This window comes from Wolffia australiana, chromosome 11, assembly GCF_029677425.1.
Source record: "Wolffia australiana isolate 7733 chromosome 11, ASM2967742v1".
NCBI lineage: Eukaryota > Viridiplantae > Streptophyta > Magnoliopsida > Alismatales > Araceae > Wolffia > Wolffia australiana.
The window spans coordinates 12,511,957-12,534,675 of record NC_135845.1 but is presented as its reverse complement, the minus strand read 5'-3'; the positions used below and the strand labels follow the sequence as shown (position 1 = coordinate 12,534,675).

Below are 22,719 nucleotides of genomic sequence, written 5' to 3'. Positions count from 1 at the left end.
GTAAGTAGGGTTCCCAAATTAGCATTTTTAGTGTCTCTAGTATTAAATATTCATATGTTATTCTTATGTTTGAAATATGGGCTAGTGGTACTAGTCTTTTCCAGCTCATGTACCAAGCATTGATGTTGCCCCTCCTACTTTCCACTTTACTTTTTCATTCATTTTGTACCAAGTATTTGTAAGTGGCGTGATTCTTTCAGGGAAAATCCTAGAACTTAGCTCTATATCCCAGATCCTATACTCTACCCTTAGAGGTTCTGACCATATTGAGGGTTTGGAATGAAAAAGTCTGGCTCATTTCATTTCCACAACTTTCATGATATCCTCTAATGAGTGTAACCCCTACCCTTTCGCATCTTTAGGATAACATGTATTATTTCAAAAGATCTAATACCATTTCAGTATTCCTCCACTAGTGGAGGATAAAAAATTTACCATTAGATTTTTTAGAGAATCTAACACTTTTTTTGGGACATCAAATGCCAAAAGCCTGAGGATTAGAAAACTATTTAGAACAGGTTTATCAAAGTCAATCTACTGCCTAGAGATAAAAGGTTGCCTTTGTGTACATCCAACTTTTTTTCTAACATTTGTCAAAATTTGATCAAAATATATGGATTTAGATTGGCCAATAAAGATGGGACATCCTTATGAAATAAATGGAAGTGTTCAAGTAGTAAATAAAGTGAGATGAGTTATTTGGTTGTTTTGATGCAAGGAAAATTTTTTGGACGCATAAAAGGCACTTTTCCTGCTGATGATTTTTTTATCTACTGCGTGTTCATTTTTTTCTTACAGAATCAACTGGTTTTGTACAGATTGTTTTTCTGTATTTATGACAATGATCGTGTCATCGATAAAAAAGATAGTGAGATACAATGGGTGCACCATGTGTTGTGTAATATGATCCAATTTGTGTTGCAACCATTGATTTCTTTATAATCCTACTTAAAATGTTCTCTGATAGGGTAAAAATGCTAGGAGATATTGGATTCCCTGTCGTGAACCCCATGATGCTTGGAGAAAGGGGAATAAGTTATCATCAATGATCACCGAGAAGTAATTCAGCTCAATACTGGCAGAAATCATATTTATCCTGTCCCTACCAAAACTTAATGTCCTTAACACAGCTGGCAGAAAGTTCCATTCAACACAGCTAGATGCCTTTTCCATATCAAGACTCAGAATTAAGTTATGACTATGGATTTTTTGGTATAGTGATTGACTAACTTCCTGGATTGGATTCACTATACCAAAAAATCCATGTGGTATAACCTCAAGGGGAGATGGATCCATTCAGGTGGACCGGGATGTAAGTATATCACTATAAAAGTTAACTTCCTCAATGGCCATGTTCCCTCCTTGATTGTATTTGGCTCTTATTTTAGAGTAACCATCTGTTTTAGATCTCTGACAATGGCATAAAAATATTTTGTATTTTTGTCTCCATCAAGTAGCCACTTTTTGTTACCTTTTTGTTTAAGATATAAATCAAATTGTTCTTCTCTTGAGTCTAGCTCTTTTTTTAAGGAAGTTAGTTTTTCATCATTTGCCTCATCCCACCTAATTTTTAATTCATCATACCAGCTTGTTTATTTGGTTCTTGACTTTCTATTTTTCCTCATCGATATTCCCAAACGAAGTATGGTTCCACAACTTTAATATTTTTTTTAAAGACTGTAACTCGTTACTAAGATTAGTAATGGGGTTACTATTGTTGGTGTTTCCCCAAGACCTTTGAATCAGATTGCGAAATTATGGATGTTGTGTCCACATGGTTTGAAATCTTAAGGGTGGTCTCTGTTCCATGCATACTCACTTTAAACCTCAAGACCATTGGTGTATGATCTAAAAGTCTTTGGGGGTAATTGCTTCACCTCATAATTGAGTACACTTTAGGCCTCGACATTCTTCATAACTCTATCCAATATCTCATATATTATGTGGGTGCCTCTACGTCCATTACACCATGAGTAACATGAAGGGGCTCAGTAAAAACTAACATCCTCGTAGCAGAATCGAACTCATCCAGATCTATTGTATTTGGTACATTTTCTCTTTTTTTCTGCCCAACTTCCAATGCCATTAAACTCACCTCCCAATATCCATGGTGTGTTAATCCTGCTAAATTTTTATATATGGTGTTCCATAGGACTCTTCTCGTGTCTCGATGGTATGAGAGTACTGCAGGTTGATTTTAGTTTGTGTCATAGTATGTTTGTGGAATGCAGTCCTCCTCTAAGCTAACATATTTGAGGTAATCTTGAATGGTCTTGAAGCATCTTTCTGTAATTGCCTTCATCAATTTTGATTTCTTGATAATTGCTATCTTGAATTTACTATCAGTGATTTATTAGATTCTTGAAAACTTTGGATCATATGTAGACCATTTGTGCTCATCTCATCCTTTGAATCAGAGGAGGCTAGTTAAGATGAATCGTGGATGGTGCTTCTGGATACCCATTTCATAATTTTAGTCTTATTTTATATACTGTGAGAAATCATTGATCTTCTAGTGGAGTGTACATTGGTTCCATCTTGGTTGTTCGAGACCATTGTCTTCTCTCTCTCTGATTTGGATCTAAGGTCTCTAAGTTCCTAGATTGAGGGCTCTTATTGGATAGGCATTCAGAGAGATGTGTTGCGTTAATGTTAACCTCGATCAACATATTTCTAGGTCACCAGATATCTTAGACTTTTCTGGGTAATCTTTGGGTGATGTTTGTTTCTGAGTAATTTTCCTTCTCCATTGGAATTTTGGATTTTCAAACCCACTCTTTCGATATGTTGGCTGCCATACTTTTATCAGCCTAGTAAATGAATTCTGCCTCGAGTGTCTATCTATTGGCTGGAGTGAATTCCTATTTTGATGTTTCTGCCTACACTGATTTTCATGGTGTCCTACTATCATGGTGTCCTACTATCCATTTTTGTTTGAATAATTCAGATGAGCCATTTTAAATTAGAATGACCTGTGGGATTGGCTTAGAAACATCAATCTCTACACACGCACAAGCATATCCTCGGCTAATGTATTTTCGGATGCCTTCATCCATGGTGATGATTCCTAGCATGGACATGATAGATTAAAATGGGTTAAGATTAAGGAAATGATATCTCAGTCGTGGGAATTGTACCCATAGAGGAATTAGTGTTGATTCTTTTTCTGAAAATAAACTTGGTGTCCATCTAAGGGTTCTTATCTTTAAATATTTTTACTTCGTCCCTTTGAAATCGTTTGAGCTTGCAAATCAGAGGATAAGATGTCTCTCATTTATCGCTGAGGTATAGAGTAGGTTAATTTTTGTAATGAAAGTGTGCAACAGCCCTTGCTTTATCTATTCTTGTAGTTCTTCCACTACTGCTTTATATGTCTGGACATGGTTGGTCACTCTTTCCTCGGAACATAAAGTTTCCCCCCTGGATTGTTTTTATGACTTCGGCCAAGTTTGAGATCGTCTTTTATCCATCTATCTATCTATCTATCTATCTCTCGATCTTTATCTATGTCTATCTATCTATCGATCGATCTTTATCTATATATATCTATCTATCTTTCTATCTATCATGTATACATATATCTATCTATCTATCTCTCTATATGTCTATCTATTTATCTGTCTGTCTATCTATCTATCTATATATCTATCTATCAATCTGCGAAGAGAGAGGGCGGGCCCAGAGAGAGAAAGGTAGAGAGTGACAGACAGAGAAAGAGAGCTAGAGAGAGAGGCAGGGTGCGATAGAGAGAGGAGGGCGACAGAGAGAGAGAGAGACAGTGCTACAGAGAGAGAAAAAGAGAGCGGCATAGAGTAATAGAGCGAGAAAGAGGCAGAGAGCGATAGAGAGAGGCGGAGAGCGATAGAGAGAGGCATAGAGCGAGAGAGAGGCGGAGAGCGATAAATAAGAGAGAGAGTGGCATAGAGCAATAGAGCGAGAGAGAGGCGGAGAGCGATAGAGAGAGAGAGGCATAGAGCAATAGGGCGAGAGAGAGGCGGAGAGCGATAGAGAGAGAGGCAGAAAGAGGGACAGAGAGACAGAGCGCAATGTAGATAGAGGTAGAGAGCAAGAGAGAAAGAAAGAGAGAGAGAGAGAGAGAGAGAGAGAAAAAAGGGAAAGAAGCAGAGAGCGATAATGGAGAGCGACAGAGAGAAATAGAGAGGGAGAGAGAGCAATAGAGAGAGAGAGCGATATAGAGATAGAGTGATAGATAGAGAGAGACAAAGAGAGATCGAGAGAGAGAGCGAGAGAGATAAACAGAGAGAGCGAGAGAGAGATACACAGAGAGAGAGAGAGATACTGAGAGATAGAGAGAGATAGAGTGAGAGAGCGACAGAGATCGGGAGAGAGATATAGTGCGAGAAAACGATTAAGAGAGACAAATTGACGGAGCTCGAGGGAGGGGAAGTGCTAGGGCGGAGGGAGAGAGAGAGAGAGAGAGCGAAAAGAGAGAGAGATAGAGAGAGAGCGAGAGAGAGACACAGAGAGATAGAGAGAGATAGAGCAGGAGCAATATAGAGATCGGGAGAGAGATATAGAGCAAGAAAACGATTTAGAGAGACGGATTGACGGAGCGCGAGGGAGGGGAGGTGCTAGGGCGGACAGAGAGAGAGAGAGAGAGAGAAAGAGAGCGAAAAGCGAGAGAGATAGAGAGAGAGCGAGAGAGAGACACAGAGAGGGCGAGCGAGAGATATACAGAGAGAGCAGGAGAGCGACAGAGATCGGGAGAGAGACATAGAGCGAGAAAACAATTTAGAGAGACGGATTGACGGAGCGCGAGGGAGGGGAAGTCCTAGGGCGGCGGGAGAGAGAGAGAGAGAGGGAAAGCGAGCGAAAAGCGAGAAAAATAGGGAGATAGCGAGAGAGAGATATACAAAGAGATAGAGAGAGATAGAGCATGAGAGCGACAGAGATCGGGAGAGAGACATAGAGCGAGCAAAAAATTTAGAGAGACAGAGTGACGGAGCGCGAGGGAGGGGAAATGCTAGGGCGGAGGGAGAGAGAGACAGAGAGAAAGAGAGCGAAAAGCGAGAGAGATATAGAGAGTTTTTTTTTCCTGGTCTTTCGGTTCAACGGCTCGATCTTCATCGAAAGTTTTCATCACCCAAGATCACATGATCTCGATCTAATTGTGTATTCCCAGATTCTGTACTAAACATAAAGGCGACCGCTCCGAAAAACTTCGATCATGACCCCTAATCGGGGAAATATTTTTTTGGGATTAACCTGTTGAGTCTTTCAGCGATGGGCGCAAGCGGCAAAAATCTAAAAACAATAGAGCAGAAATTACTCAAACAATTTTACCTGTCCCCGAACATAAAATCTTCGTTTTTAGCACGTGGAAATTGCTTACGAACTCCATTTCTTCTCGGAATTATGACTTGGTAAACTAAACTGGGCAAGGAATCCAAGACGTGTGTCATAGAAACTACGAAATATAGAAAGCAGAGGAAGAGAGTTAGAGAGAAAAGGGAAAGGGCAGAGAACAGCGAGGCCACGTCGGGAGCTGAACTGGCGAAGTCAGGCAAGTCAGATCACCTCTGGCGAGTGGGACAAACTTTCCAGCTCTTCACCGGTGCTTCAGACTAAGGAAATGACGATTACAACCTTTGTTCCGACGTCTGGTCTGTAGTGATTCGAAGTATTATGGTAATTACACAGAGTTGACAGAGTGGTTCTGATGACCTGCGTCTAGCGACCTGGCTTTTGTTTGGGAGTACAGTTGGCGGACTCCGCCATGTAATTCGATCTTAAAGGAGTTGGGGGATTGAGAGGAAGAGCTCCAGACGAAGAAGAAAGAGAGAAACAGAGCCCACGTCTCTGCCCTTTGAGGAGGTCTTTCTCTTCTTCTTGTTCTTCTTCTTCTTCTTCTTCTTCTCCCTACGCGTATTGGTTTTATTCCCTTGTTTACATTTTTCACGGTTTTCTCGCTTCTTCTTCTTCTTACTCTTCTTCTTCTTTTTCTTACCCTCCTTATTTTTCTTGGTTCTCTCCCTCTCTCACACTTCATAATCACTATTATCATTATCACAATCTTCTTCATCTTTTTCTTCTGCTCATTCTTGTTCTCCGTCTACTTATTCTTCTTGATTTTCTCTCACTCACTTCATCACCATAATCATTATCATCCCCTTAGCCTTGGCATTTTTCTCTCTCTAATCGCCATCATCATATTCTTGTTTTTGTTCCTCTTCCTCGTCTTCTTATTATTGGTTTTCTGTCTGTCTCTTTCCTACTTCATCAGCAGCACCTTCTTCTTCCTCTGGCTGTTTTTCACAGATTTCTGCTCCCCGGAGTTGAAACATCTGCCAGGATGGGCTTCTGGAAGACGAAGGTTTTGCCCAGGGTGAAGAAACTGTTCGAGAAGGACAGCGCAAAGAAGGCTGCGGCCGCCGAGGCTTCCAGTACCTTCGACAACTCCAAGGTTCTCTCTCTCTCTCTCTCTCTCTCTCTCTCTCTCTCTCCTGCCATGTGCACTTACAGAGAGGAAGTCTGTGCAGGAAGAGATTAACAAGGAGCTTGAAGAAAAGAAGGCAGAACTCGAGCCAAAGGTTGTGGAGATTTATGAAGCCTCCTCTGCGGAAGTCAAAGTATGTCTGTCTGCAGACCTCCCTGTCTCTCTACCCATATTTCTCTACCCCTAACACCGAATCTTTGTCTGACGTTAAACGAAGACTGCGGTGAAGGAACGCACTCTCGCGTCGATCAAGAAGCAGGGCAAAACCGTGACCGCATTCCTGGGGGAGCTCGCCAAAATTGGTGAATAAACTCTTTTTCTTACGTCGGATTGTATATTTTTAACCAAGTACGGGCCCTTGTTTTCTCAGAGTTCCCTGGGGCCAAGGCAGTGGCCGATCTCTCTTCCAAGTATGGGCCGGGCCTCGTCTCAGAGCCCGTCTTCTTCGTGCTGGAGAAAGCCGCCGCCTTTCTTCCCGTTGAGGAGCCCAAACCCGCCGTAGAGGAAACCGAAGCAAAGGACAAGGACGCGGCTAAGGAAGAAGTAAAAGAGGAGAAAAAGGAAGAGAAAACAGAGGAGAAGAAGGAAGAGAAAACGGAGGACAAGAAGGAAGAGAAAGCGGAGGAGAAGAAGGAAGAGAAAGCGGAGGAGAAGAAGGAAGAGAAAAAGGAGGAGAAGAAGGAAGAAGCGCCGCCGGAGCCCAAGCCATCACAAGCTTGAAGATGTACAAGAACACCACCCCGTTGTCCGATTTCTTATTCTTTGCTTGTCCCCCATATCTCATTTTTCTTCTTCTGGTCTCTTTTTTTTATTGTCATTGTGAAAGCTTTACCGGCTCCGAGGAGTTGGGTTTGAAGTTCCGTATGGAGAATAATATAAGTTACTAAAGACTTTTAGCTATCATTATGTCCATTATACCGTGATTCACGTATGACAGTTTTGGGATTCAGATATTTCAATAAGTTTGGGGGTTTAATTATGTACAGAAGCCCAGACTCCTCTAGTTTAAATAATGAAATAATATAGGGAAGACTATACAGGATTAAGTTTGTCACGTTGCCTAAAATGGGGGCCACTCCATGGGTCACGATTAGTTGAACTTTTCTGAGAGCCCATATTAATCCTAAAAATTTGAAAAAGCTCGCCCTAAAGATCGAACCTACTTCAATGGATTAAAGTATGTTCTCTATCTTCTGTTAATTTATCGACTGATCCTTCAAAATGCCACACAAGAAGTTCCTTAAATTTACTTCACAAGAAACTGTCTTTCGTCCGCCAATAAACGTCACTTCAGCGGAGGAATAGTGGGTATGCGCTGGATCCGACTGTTCTAAGTCTAATTTTTGTTGAATATTGCTTAGATTAAAACTGATATTCTGATACCGTGAGTTGTCCACGTCTTTAGTTGTACCGGGGTCCAGAGAAGAAATATTGAAATACTATATTTCTGACTAGTCAGCCAGGCCAACCGCAGGAATATCTTTTATGGGTTCGATAAAATTCTGAAAAAAAGGGAATGCGGTTATTGAAGGGTATCAATCTGTCTCATGTGCACGTTTCCGGATGCCTTATTCTTTGTTTACAGAGAATAAGGGTCTGAAGCAGATTACATGAGGCTAGCTCAAAGCACGATATGAAATAAAATCTAGAACCGAACGGGATTGCTCGTCTTTATCCCTATACCTTCAATAAATTTCCAAGTTATTTGCCCGACATATTGGGGTATTTTCTTATGAACGAATCATCTCTCGGTTTGCGTTTCATCGAGACAAACTGGACATGATATCTTTTTTTTTTGATATCACGACTAATTAAATATGAATAGAATTGTATTCTGAATAAAAGAATGTACCGTTGATTTAGATGAGCATAGAGTTAACGTTTCCAATAAAAAAAGAACTGTCCAGACAGACATGCTACGGCTCACCTTTTGCCTCACTGGCAGACGTGAAGGGTCGACTAACGCCTCTCTGTTTTTTAATCGGCTGAATTAGGTGAATTTATTAATCTCGTTTTGTTTTATTCTTTATGTTAAGATTCCTTAGATCTTTTGTTCCTCGTCTATGACTGAAACCCTACACAGCTCTACCTTAAACACGTCCTAGCAGCTATCTTTCCCGCAGAGGCTTTCTAGTCATCCAATGAACATTCCCGTTCACGGTTCTACATATGTAGTTAATTACTTGTGACTCATACATCATGAAGTCATATATTTAGTGTTCGAATTGTGTTTTATAACATTCTGGAATCACATTTTGTGCATATTGCTCAGGGTTGTTATTTCATCTCTACGCATAAATTTAATACATTTAATACGTGCATTAGGGAATGATGGTATTGGTATGTCATTTTTTTATAGTCTCATTACCCAAACTGTCTTCAGCCAAAGACCAGTTTGCGTCGGTAAACTTGCCTAGGAAACTTTCGAAGTAAAAGTTGAAAATTAAATTCATAATTTCAGTCTAAAATTTAATTGAGAGTGAAAAAAATAATCTTAACAGATAATAATAAAGATTTTTCCCTGCTTCATGATTTAATAACAATATAAAATAAAATTTTCAGATGATTCTTTGTTTCAAAGCGTCATTAATAACAATGAGAAAATAGGCTTTCAATCCCTTAAATGCATCAAATAATCATTTCAGGGGGTACTACTACATGTGACCCTCTTGGCACTTCTTGCTCCTGCCTGGATCATCTAGTCTCCATTGAACCATTTTATTGCTCCACTTGATCATTTCAGATAAGTGTCTTGGTGCAAAGTGGTGTTCAATAATTTCAAACTACATTAAATATACTAATACATAAATAGTATTAGGCATAAAACATAACAATTATTAGCGTTACCTTAAAAAATACAAACATACAACCTTTTCACAACTTCATCCACCCTATAATCGATGATATTCCCACAAGACCAACACTTAACGGTAACGAAAATCCATACAGTTCTGTATATAAAATTCCTCCTTTAAAAACCAAGATTCATTAACCAACAGAAAAATATGCAGTGATGAATAAATGTAGGCACAAATTGATAGCAACGTTTTTGTAATAGTTGCCTTCAGATGAACACATACTCTAACTTATCCTCAACAGGTCAATGCTAGTCGTAAATTTACCTCACATAAGAGGGGATTATTCTGAGAATAAATTGTTTCTTAAAAAATTTCTAATAGAACCTGAGAATATCTAAAAATAGCTGGTGCTGTAATGCCCTTTGAATTTTATTGAAATTTATTCAGAAAATCAATAAGTTCATCTGAAATTAGTTTGCAAAAATCCACTTTTAACACATGATTAAAAAATGATTTTTGTTTGTATAGACATAACATACCATATCTTCCTCTTCTCACAAAGTGAAACAATCATAATATTAGTAATGGAACTAGTGGGGGCAGATTTGATGAGAAAAATCTTATTTAAGATATCCATTCCTCACCCATATGATGATAGTCTGGATACCTTGTGCTAAATATCCTGCTGCGATGAAAGGTTTTTAAAGTCTACAGAATCTCATGAAAAGGTTCTGGAATTTTAGCTTTGGCTTCATATGCACATTTTTCATGGTTCTCGTCATTTTAACTTCTAGCATCTATGATCTTGTCCAATTTTCATACAATGTGTTTGGAGTTTCCAACAATATAACAAAAATAAAATAAATGTCACTCCATTCCTAGATCCTCTAAGCCTCATTGTACAATAAAATTATTCGGTTCTTTGGTCTTGATTGATTCTCACACATCACTTACCTAGGAGAAATTACAAAAATCAAATCTAACTGAAATATAGAAATAATAGATGATCTTATGACATTATATCAAACTGATTGTACTCTTACCTGCTTCCATGGAAGAGTCCTGTCAATCTGTTCATGTGTCCATCCCATACAAGGACATGCGATCAGTGGAGTGATGGATATTATTTTCAACTTGTTGAATTCACCTTCAAGATCTTGTTTATTTTCCCACCATCCATTCATACTTCCCACATAGAGGTGTTGAGAATAGGAGAAGACAAGGGCACACTCATCTGGCACACATCGGTCCCAAAAATGGGTGTCCCTCCATAATGTTACTTAATTTCAATATTTCCATATGTCCCCCAACCTCTACAGATGTCATGTGTAAGACCCTCTACTCCTCTGTATCCTTCTATTTAATTACTTAATTGGCCCAATAACATTTCGGGACAACCTGTATTTATTAACTATACTAGCTTATGTAAGGACTGATCAAACATCTATTTACCCCAATTGATAGCTTCAGATTTCAGTCCATGGGGTATCAAGCTGCACCTTATGTTTTGGAATATACTAAGTACATGAACTTTCTCATGGAACCTCTATCATCATCGGTTACCATATACATTTAAAAATACCCAAGTCATTTGTGAGATTCCCAAATGACTTGGGGTATTTTTAAATGTAAATCCTGAATCTGTCACTCAAACTGGTATTGACGTGTAATGGAGGTCATTAGAGAAACTCTTCTCCAACATCTCTACTACCATGGTAATGAAATTCAATGAATCTTTTACCTTGAAACGATATCCTCTCATACGGGCAGTTCATCCCATATTAACCAGCCAATCTGCTTCAAAGAGTTCTAACTATACCGAAATAAATTAAATCAAACCTCATGATTATAGATTTATAAGTCATAGTAAAAATATATCATTCATTTACAATATGTAATTTGGTGTGTCAGATATTAGGAAAACCTACACAAACATGTAATGAATCAGTTTGTTTAATGTTTAAATATAATAACTTTCAGGGATTTATACAAATGGCTAGAGAACTCACCATTCAGGGCTTTACTTAAATAACACTCACCATCAATTCTCAGTCTCTTTATACTAATTGCTTGAGGATCAGCCCTACCTATAATATAACTAGAACTTTATAGTGCTATTTACTTTGGATATTTGGATGTCCATTAAAAATACTATTTGAAAAGGAATATTTATAATTTATGTTTAAAAAGCTGTGATCACTGTAATATGGTCTCACCATGGCTCAGTTAGTTAGTATATGTTTGAGTAGTCAACTATAAATATCAAACGAGAAAAATTTTAAAAATCAAATTTATTCAAAGAATCTAAAAAAGATAGAGAAATGTGATTTCCTTGAAGGCCAAATATACATAAGAGTATCCTTACCTGGACTAAAGACAACTACCTCTTCATAAAAAATCCATTTATTTTTTAGTGACACTATAAAATATGGGCTAGGGGCTTCATGAGAAGATATGTTGTACTGTTATATGGTGGAATTTAGTATCAGAGTGGATTGGGATGTGGATTTACCATCAATGGTAACCACAAAGTTTCTAGTGTATACACATTGGAAAGTGACAGAGCCAATGATAAAAATGTTAAAACGTAGGCTATCCTTTGAGAGGATAAGTGAAAAGGAAAAGCAATGTACCTTAAAAAGAAACAACATCGCCCTAACCTCATTGTTATGTGTCTAAAAGTTTGGGCGAGGCCTTCTCTTCACAACTCTTAATCTGATGTCTGCTCATTTAGTCCTTCACTCATGAAATTCACGAATAGACCCAAATGGTATTTTGAATAGGAAAATTTCTCTATTATAATTATTTAGAAATAAAGTTCAAGGGTTGTTTTTCAAAAAAAATTACAAGAATATGGTGACAAATGGGATTGGAAATCCTTCTGAATCTCCAAATATCATATTCTAAAGTTGGAAAATTTTAAACCGTTGATTATTAATTTTTTTCTCCTTGTAAGCCTACCATCAAAATCATAGATTTTTGGAAAATTTGAAGTCAATCTTCTCATTTTATATGTTGCTAGCACATTCTTGAAGTTGGTAAAAAATGTTAATCATTGGCTCTAAAATTAGCTCATTTCATCAAGTCCTAACTCGTGCCCTGTTAATCTCCAAAAGGTACCCAATCATTGGCCCAAAATTTCATTTAAATGTTACTTGCAATCATGTTTGGCCACATGTACAAGTAAAAAATTAAAAGGCATTTAATGTGGTTTGAATGCATGGCTTCATATTTTCAGTTGCATAATGCCACATGTTGTTGCTAGGTTCATTTATTAGAAATTGAATCAGTATTTTATTCATCTAATGTGTGTAGTTTTATGCTCATGTGTTTTCAATTTTTAGCACTGTATTCATTTAATTAAAATCAATCAAAATTAATGCACTTTAATTCATCCCTTTTTGAAGAGTTGTGCATTGTTTACTCAAAATCATATTCAATATGAACTTTTATTGGCACAAATAATCATTGGCTATCTCCAATTATTTATCAGAACCAATCATTTACTGCAGCTAATCATGGGTTGAATATGAATGAATCATATTGCAACAACTGGCGGAGCAGATTCAACAAAATTCATTTAATATTCCTAAAAGTGTTTAAATCAATTCAGGAATATACATTTTACTTCTTAAAATAAATTTATTTATCATTTCAATATCAGAAAAATAAATGCATAATATCATTATAAAATCTAATCACTTAGATGAAAACTGAAAAAATAGCTCTGAGAATAAAATTACTCAGTAGCACCCACCAGTTAAAATGTTTCCACCCTGCTCCTGGGAAGAGGTATTTGGAGTATCTACTTATCACAATATGACTCCTCTAGGCTCAATAAAAAGGTATTTATTTACCAGAACCTTGAAATAAAATGGGAATTCCATCATCATGGCAGATACTAGTATTGATTATGAACATGTCACCTTTAAAGGGCTTGGGAAAGCTTGGCTTTTTCTCAGATTGAATCACATATGGGTATAAGTAGTATCAATCACATGTACAGACAAGAGATGGTGCTGAGCATTGTGGGGAGTTTGGTTGAGACCCTAACACATCTAAAGAGCAAGTGGTAATGTCTTTAGGCCTACCTTCTTTACTAGCTCTTTCTCAGATGACCATGAAGTTTCCTGATGAATAGGCGGCTGAGGATGTTCTCTAAAAATTGTGCTGATAAAAGTAGAGCTAGTAATTTCTTTGCAACGATAGGATGTTCTCTAAAAATTGTGCAGATATCAAGTTCACAAAGTAGGAGACGGATGATTATTAATAGAGGCAATACGAGAAAAATGATGGGTTACTGGTCTAGAGATGATAATTTCTTTGCAACGATACCATGTCTTTACAGACTTGATATCTTTCTCATTTTCTTGATAGTGCTATAAACGTTTAAATAACTATGAAATTTGGACTAATTATCTTTTCTTTTTATCATTAAAACGTTTGCTCAAAATCATCACTTCCAATTATTTAATCAAATATATTTTTTGAGAGTTTCTCTATGACTTTGATATCATTTAAATAATTGTCACTTTCATGATGTTTAATTTTTAACTTACCACTCTTCATTTTCAGTCCCGTTTTTTCTCTGTTATGACAATAAGGGATCTCGATAATTTCAGATATTGCGGGTTTCAAAAAGCAAAAACTCACCCACAAGGTTGGTGAAAATAAGAACATCCCTAATTTTATTTTTCTCACCTAAAAAATTCTTTATTCCTTCATTTTTCCTCTTTGTTATATACTTTCGAACATTTTTATCTTCACATTATACTGAAACCCAAAAAGTTGAATTTGATGTATCAGATAGTTCAATAAGGGCTCTTAAATATCCAATGTCAATGTACATTTTATTCAATGAAATTTTGTTTATGTTTATTAAAGATTAAATGTCTCTATATTTTATGATTATCCGCCTTCTTTGCACTAACTTTGTGGAACTAACTCTTAGGGATTTTGAGTGAAGTTGGAACAGTTTATTCTTTCTGTACGATAGGTAAACCTCAATTTTTTACTGAAGGGTTAAAATACAACAAGTGTGGGGCACATAAAAGTTACACTAAAAAGTGATTCTAATGATTTGTTGATGTAATGAGTTTTTACTCAATCCAACTCATCATAATATTTCTCAATAGGCATTTAGGACCCAACCTAATGATCAAATCAAATATTCAATGGCTAGGTATCATTTTCCCTTTTCTCATTACAATTTGATTTATTTAAAAGAGATTAGTCCAGCGTTTCTAATTAAAATAATGCTATATGTTTTGTGTTTGTTATAATTTCTAAACATATGTTATAAAGTTTAAATTTTGAGTAAATAACACAGATGTTTCAAATTTAGGAATTTATTTTGTATTGAATATATGGATAATCATACAGTCCGTCATGTATCACAAATGTGTCTAACTATAAATATATAACATCATCAAAATTAAACCTGTATAAATCTTATAAAACATTACAAAGTTTACAAAAAATGTGAAATATTATGCAATTAAATTCAATAATTCAGGAGCTTTGATCTCAGTGGAATCCATTTTATCTGATAATGACTCAGTCAAGTGTAAACCTGTTCGCCCATTAATTTGATTTTCTTACCATTTTCTCACTTCCACACTCCATTGGTTAACCCGATAACTTGCAAGCTGAATGCACAGATCGAATAAGTTCAGAAATTCATAAATTAAATAAATATTATCATTGATATTTTCTTGTAAAATTGCCATATAATCCAGAATTCTTTTGGATTTATACAAAAATTTACACTCATTATCTTATACTGTTACATATTTAAGGGCCATTATGTATTGTCAAATTATATTTTTCACTAATTTTGAAACAGATATAATGATGATAATGACATATAAATTTATGATATATTTGATTATTGTTATACATATTACTTAAATCATTTATAGTCCTTTGTTAATTACAATAGGTGGCAAATATGTAAGTTGTTTAGATCTTCTAACAGGGTTAGGAATGGAGGTTCAACGGGTGATAACCTTAATAACTTGCCTTAAGTGATTGTAGGCTCTTTGTAGAGTGATTATTGAATATTAAGCTTTACGGGAATTTTAATAAAATTAATTGATATTTTTTTTATGGCTTTTGAAATTAATGCATGCCTCAATAAGGGTTGTGGTCAAGCACAATAATTCCTCAGTCAGCTAGTTGATTAGTTGTAAGTAAATATCGAATAGCCATCTATAGTTATATTAAAAGACTTCTTAGTTTAACCATATGGTGAACACACAAAATCATTGATTTAGAACTTATATTTTATATGACATGAAGATAAACATATTCCCTAAGCCTTTTCAAATTTTTTTCTAAACCTCATTTGACTGGTTTAATAACTTCATCAAATCGTTATGTACTATCTTCAGGTATTTAAGGCTAATTTTTTTATGATTGAATAAAGTTTAATTACATGAAGATATTACTATCCAATGGCGATATATTGACTAAAATAATGCAGTAAATGTACCTTAAATTTTCTGACTATTTTAAAGATGAAATCATTAGCATAACTGCTAGATTTTCTCTTAACACTTGAAACGTGTTTTGAACTTATGGCAAAATAGTATAATATATAAACTTGAAATTAAATGGGTTTTTTTTATATATGTATGACTTTTGGAATTTTTGAAAATTACCATTATGCCCTTTTGAATTTTGAAGTCCAATTATACAGTTTTGAGCCCTAATTTTAAACCCGGCCTCTTCGTGCTCTTTGAAAATCACAGTCCAAAAGCTAAAGAGATTTGTTTACTCCCTGAAGCAATTTTCAAGAACTTTTTCACCATTTCTTCAAGAGGATATTTCTTCACTCCCTAAAAAAAATTTCAACCAGTCTTTCAACATTTCTTCAAGAGGATTTTTCTTTCTAACTTCAATCCGATTCCATAGGACCTGGAATTGTGGTTTTTGCTGCAGCATGATTCAAATTCAAAGAAAATAAGGCTGGCCTCAGGAAATTTTGAAATAATTTTTAAAATAACTTTATATTGACGTTTTAGAGTTTGTTCAACTTATGAATAACTGCTTGCATCCATACAAATCCATAGATATATGGATCACATCTTTTGGTTTTGTTTTGAAAGAGTTAATAGGGGTTTAAAATTGGACATGGAGGAATCTGATGGTTGACTAAGAAAATGAAGAGATTGACATCTTGAGATTTATTTTGTTCGATTTTTAATATTTTTCTCAGATAAGATTTTTTGGAATTGTGTTGGAAAATCATACCAGGTAGAATTGTCTCATGGGCTATAAAAATGAAGAAGATATTTTAGTTTTATTCATTAAAGGCCAAACATGAATCAACAAATTCCAAAGAGAAACATGGAGGAGAAGAGGACTTAAGGAAAGAATGACCTCAAATAGGGAGGTACCGCTGCAAGCAAGTCATCATTACATTTAATTTTTTTTATCTCTGAATTAATAAATTTCTGATCTTAAAATATTCATGGTGAAATTCATGAAATTAGGCGTTGTCTTGAATACTACTTGAGTGGTTATACGAAGTGATGTTGATGAGAATATATTGTTCAGAAATATATTCTTATTGCCAGATATTTCTGTTCATTGAAGTTGCAGCTTTTTGGGGCAAGTTGAAGGATGTCAAGCAATGTCATTCTATAGAAAAATTTTGGGGTTGAGGATGACAGAGCTTCATAGTGTTTTTCCTTTCTTGGTATCCTTGTTCAGCCCTACTTCTAAGTGATTTGCTACATTCACAAAAATACGGTTAGTGTACATAATCACCTTGCTATGGATACCCACAAACATCATTGAGGATTAGCCTAGTCTGTCTAAAATAAAACTGTCTCTCCCATTTCATCTACCTCATTTTCAAGGCAAAAAACTCCTGGGTTTATTAAAAATAAATACAATATCTCTTAGGTAATTCCTAAGCCACTTAAACTAACAATTAGTATTGTACTTGGAGTTCTACAAGTGAGGCATTCCTCTAATTATATAATTTGTTTCACTTGATTACCTTAATCAGTTATCTCATTTTGGTATGTGTAGTTAGTCATTTAGATAAGGAAATGATTCACAATCGTGCTTCCTATTCAAAGGATGGTATACCATGTGGAGAGTGTGTCACTCTTTGAAAATGGTTATAAATATGATGGCTAAAAAAAATTGGTCTCATCACAAACAGGGTTACAAGATAATTTTTTTGATTTTTTTCCAGTTTTTATGTATACACCATTCTGTGTTTTACATGACACTTTTTGAAACTCTTAGTTTTTTGGATTTGAGAAGGGGCTTAACTATATCAAGCGTTTTGAGAGTCTGAATGTTTCTTATCTGATCCCAACGTCACCAACATGTATAATACCAAGCTGTGATAAACTTTCTAAAGTATACAGGAGTTTATCAACTCTTTGATTGAAGTTTTATTTCATGGTTTGGCTTCTACAAGTACTCCGTAGTTTAAGTGGCACATAGTCAGCATATACATCCTTATTGATTATTCTAGCTATGTTGGAAAGTCATAAAAAAGAAATCCTTTAATTTTTCCATTATGTGTGTTGCAGACTTCATTGTATCATCTTCCTCAAGTATGTGTCATACCATACCGAGTGAAGACGATATGTTCTTCACCACAAAATTACTTTTGAATTATTAAATTTCAAAAGCAGTACATACTAACCAACAAGGGCTCTATATCGCAACTAATGTTTGATTAATCCCATTAGTTATCAATCTTAACATACTACGACCGTGAGCCTAATTTTTCATTAGTGGTCTGGTCCATGTGGGCTCAATTTGCTAGCAATTGTTAGCCAAACGAAATAATATTTAATCAAATCAAATATAAGGTAAGAATTAGACTGTGCAAATAATATTTAAAATTATTTCTAAAAGTTCCTTACAAGATTATTTAGCATATGAAATTAAAAAATATATTCATAAGAAAAGTAAATACATGAATGTTATTTTTAATGCATATGCATCTTCCCTATTTTTCAGAAAAAACAACACATGGCTCAGAAATAAACTTTTGTTACCCAAACTAATTAGTTATCTATATCACCATGTAGATTAATTAATCAATTCTTTATTTAAAAAAATCAATAGGTTAACTCTTTGATGGAACCTTAATGCCAGTGGATACCATGTTCATGTTATTCTTCATTTTCTATATGGTCCCAGCAAGAATTAGGATATGGTCAACTTTCACACCCCATATGATGCTTTGAGTTGGTACTGATGCATTTAAAAATCATCAGAACACACTTTTTGAGATTGCACTGCCTTGGTGAAGGACTTCATAGCATTATACTGAGAGAGGAAAATCTCATCTTAAACATTCAATCATCTTTATGGACTTGCTACTCCATCCATTTTTACGGTTTGGAATTCCATCAATAGGAACTTGTAGGTTTTTCAGGTCTAAGGACTACACATACAACTGTGACATAAATCGGCCTTGTTGATACTTTTGTATAATACCATTTCGGGATTCATACGGATCAATTCACCGAACTCTTTCAGCCAAAGAGCACTCAATATCCATCCTTGACGTCCTCAAATATCATTTAAATAGGAATATTTAAAATACATGTTTAAGTAAATAGTGATCTCTATATTATTTCATATCATAATTCAATTACTCTGACAATGTATTATTGGCCTACATTATAACCATTAGAAATGCATTATATGAATATATAATAATTAACATTGGACGGGATATGGAATGTGTGACTCGATATATGGCAACATATGTCATCCATTATGTGTAGAAACTGTTTATACAAATGAGGAAGAACCCTTCATATGCTAGGATAATTTTATTCGTCTACTCAAGCATGATTTTATGGAGCATCAGTAAAAGCTCCTCGTTTTACTGTAATGTATTATTCATTGTCTCTATGATAATGTGTGTTAAATTTTCAATCATTAAATTTGGTATTCACCTATTTCTATGCTCTGTTTAAGGAAATTGATATTTCTACTGCATGAATCCTTGTCATACAATTTTTATTTGTGAATTTTAACTCCTTAGCATGTCCCATTGTCATATCATAATTCAATTACTCCGACAATGTATTATTGGCCTACATTATAACCATTAGAAATGCATTATATGAATATATAATAATTAACATTGGACGGGATATGGAATGTGTGACTCGATATATGGCAACATATGTCATCCATTATGTGTAGAAATTGTTTATACAAATGAGGAAGAACCCTTCATATGCTAGGATAATTTTATTCGTCTACTCAAGCATGATTTTATGGAGCATCAGTAAAAGCTCCTCGTTTTACTGTAATGTATTATTCATTGTCTCTATGATTATGTGTGTTAAATTTTCAATCATTAAATTTGGTATTCACCTATTTCTATGCTCTTTTTAAGGAAATTGATATTTCTACTGCATGAATCCTTGTCATACTATTTTTATTTGTGAATTTTGACCCCTTAGCATGTCCCATTGTCATATCATAATTCAATTACTCCGACAATGTATTATTGGCCTACATTATAACCATTAGAAATGCATTATATGAATATATAATAATTAACATTGGACGGGATATGGAATGTGTGACTCGATATATGGCAACATATGTCATCCATTATGTGTAGAAATTGTTTATACAAATGAGGAAGAACCCTTCATATGCTAGGATAATTTTATTCGTCTACTCAAGCATGATTTTATGGAGCATCAGTAAAAGCTCCTCGTTTTACTGTAATGTATTATTCATTGTCTCTATGATTATGTGTGTTAAATTTTCAATCATTAAATTTGGTATTCACCTATTTCTATGCTCTTTTTAAGGAAATTGATATTTCTACTGCATGAGTCCTTGTCATACAATTTTTATTTGTGAATTTTAACCCCTTAGCATGTCCCATTGTCATATCATAATTCAATTACTCCGACAATGTATTATTGGCCTACATTATAACCATTAGAAATGCATTATATGAATATATAATAATTAACATTGGACGGGATATGGAATGTGTGGCTCGATCTATGGCAACATATGTTATCCATTATGTGTAGAAATTGTTTATAGAAATGAGGAAAAACCCTTCATATGCTGGGATAATTTTATTCGTCTACTCAAGCATGACTTTATTGAGCATCAATAAAAACTCCTTGTTTTACTATAATGTATTATTCATTGTCTCTATAATTATGTGTGTTGAATTTTTAATCATTAAATTTGGTATTCACCTTTTTCTCTGCTCTTTTTCAGGAAATTGATATTTCTAGTGCATGAATCCTTTTAATAAAAAAAATTTTGTGAATTTTAACTTCCTTGCATGGTCCAAATTTTCTCCTCAATTTCCTTATGTATTATGTTTAGGTCATATATATATACTTAGTTTTTCACCTACTCCTGTTTCACGAAACTGAATTAATGCTTTCATTTCTTGGTTATTTTTCATTTCACTAAACTTAGACGAATACATTTGATATACATTTCTATATTAAAACAAAAATATTTTATAGTAACCATCATCAAGTTTATCCTTTTATATATTAAATTTGAATATATTTTGATAATGTCAAATATCTTCCTATGATTGATGGATATCTTACACCTCCTTTCTATTATGCCTCTCTTGAAAGTATAATTTTATGATGTTTTGATGGGTTCGGAAAAAGGGTGGCGGAAGAACAAATGACAACTAATGATTCATAAAGATTTTTTTTAAACAATTTGAAGCGAAATGATTGAATGCATAGGGATGTCTCTTGTCCAACCTCATTAGATGTTAGCCATGACACATTTGATGTATAACAAGACATAAGATAACCAGAAAAGGATGTGACTCAAAATTGGACGTGAGATGCCTCAGCTTGGTTTCTACCCCAGGCCATCAAGGCATGTCATAAATCCAAATTGTGAGAAACACTATTGGGATAATAGTATTACACTGTGTGTAAGCCAACCACAGATTCCACTTCTTGCTCAAAAAAATTACACAAATTGTATTAATACTTACCCATGTGAGATATTAGTAATGAAGTCCATGGATATGCAAAAATGACAAAATTATAATGTGATTACACTATATTGACTCCTTATGTATAAGCACATACCTTAAATATTCATATTACTTAGATAATTCAAAAAAAATCAAAGTATCTGTACAGGCAGTATGTTATTTGTAATCCCCTAACAATTTGTGTGCATAGATAAACCATAAATAGTGGGTGCTCTTTAAGAAATGAGCTCTTCAAAAAGCTTTAAAAATAGTTATAAAAGGGTAGATCCCCTAATATTTCTCCCATCCCTACCGATATATTGATAAATTGTGACCCTTACCACCACCCTTGCTATAATATTCATTTTACCCTCCTGCTCTTGTGAACGTTCTGCCACCCAACTTCCATACAAACTTTGCAGTGAGACATACCATCTCATGCACCTGCCTTTGCCCTTCCCAGCCTACCACTATGGTCAACAACACCTTCTGGCCCCAATGTTTCCCTTGGTGACACCCACCCCTTGCTGCAACATGCACCACCTTGCACCATGTGGTCACCCATGCTACCACATGCCCCGACTGTTGGGTTCTATAATCCTTGATCTGGATGAACATAAGGATTCCATGAAGCAAATCACCTTGACATCACAAAGATTTATAATGAAATTACAATGACATCAATAAAATATTGAAACGAATCACCTTGGAATGAATTGCATCCTTGAATATTTCAATCCTCAAATGAGTAATGCGGAGCCGCTTAGGTGTGCAGCCTATGGAAGTATCCATGAAATCCTCAGCAAGTCGAATCTCCTCCTTTGTGTTGACGAGCTCTGTTCAACCTCCATTGTCGTTGTTACGTCGTCCTGATGTTATCGGAAATGGAATGGACCTGTGGGGAGAAAGGAGAAGAAGGGGAAGGCCCCTTGAACAGTTCTGGCCTAGGTGAATTCAATTCAGAGTCTTCCCTACTTATATGAAGTTGCTATTTTTCATAAAACCCCCATAACTTAGGTGCATCTTCCAACGTCCAAAATAACATTTTTGTGTAACTTATTAGGCCCTGGTATTAGTCTAGTTAATGACTCTAATGACCTAATAACTTTTATTAAAATTGCAAATTGATTAACTATATCATCATATAGATTAATTAATCTCAAATCAATTTAACCCAATCGATAGGTTGAGTCGCCAACCCGTGGGGTTCCAAGCTACACCTCGTGCTCTAGAAGATAGAAAGGAGTGTGTACTAACTCATTCATGAAACCTGTTTGTCATTAGTTACTGATGACGGGAGTCCTTGCAGTGCTCGACAGGGCTGGGTGGCACAATGACTCCTCTCTCCTTCCCTTCCTCTCCTCTTCCTCTTCTTGTCTTCTCCCTTTTCTTCTTCTTCTTCGTGAGACCAAGGGCTTGAACAAACTTCTAACATGAACAATAATCCAGGTCTGTAGGCTTAGGGTGCCCGTCGTGCCCTTATA

At 35.3% G+C, this 22,719-nt stretch overlaps 1 protein-coding gene across 1 annotated transcript; it reads left to right on the top strand.

The window, feature by feature from the left end:
* Positions 1-5,680: 5,680 nt before the first annotated feature.
* LOC144709366 (plasma membrane-associated cation-binding protein 1-like) lies at positions 5,681-7,357 on the top strand. Its single transcript, XM_078582908.1, has 5 exons — positions 5,681-5,835; positions 6,280-6,424; positions 6,501-6,590; positions 6,675-6,759; positions 6,828-7,357. The coding sequence occupies exons 2-5, from the start codon at positions 6,314-6,316 to the stop codon at positions 7,175-7,177; spliced, it is 636 nt and encodes a 211-aa protein (XP_078439034.1). The 5' UTR covers positions 5,681-5,835; positions 6,280-6,313; the 3' UTR covers positions 7,178-7,357.
* The last annotated feature ends 15,362 nt before the right edge of the window (positions 7,358-22,719 follow it).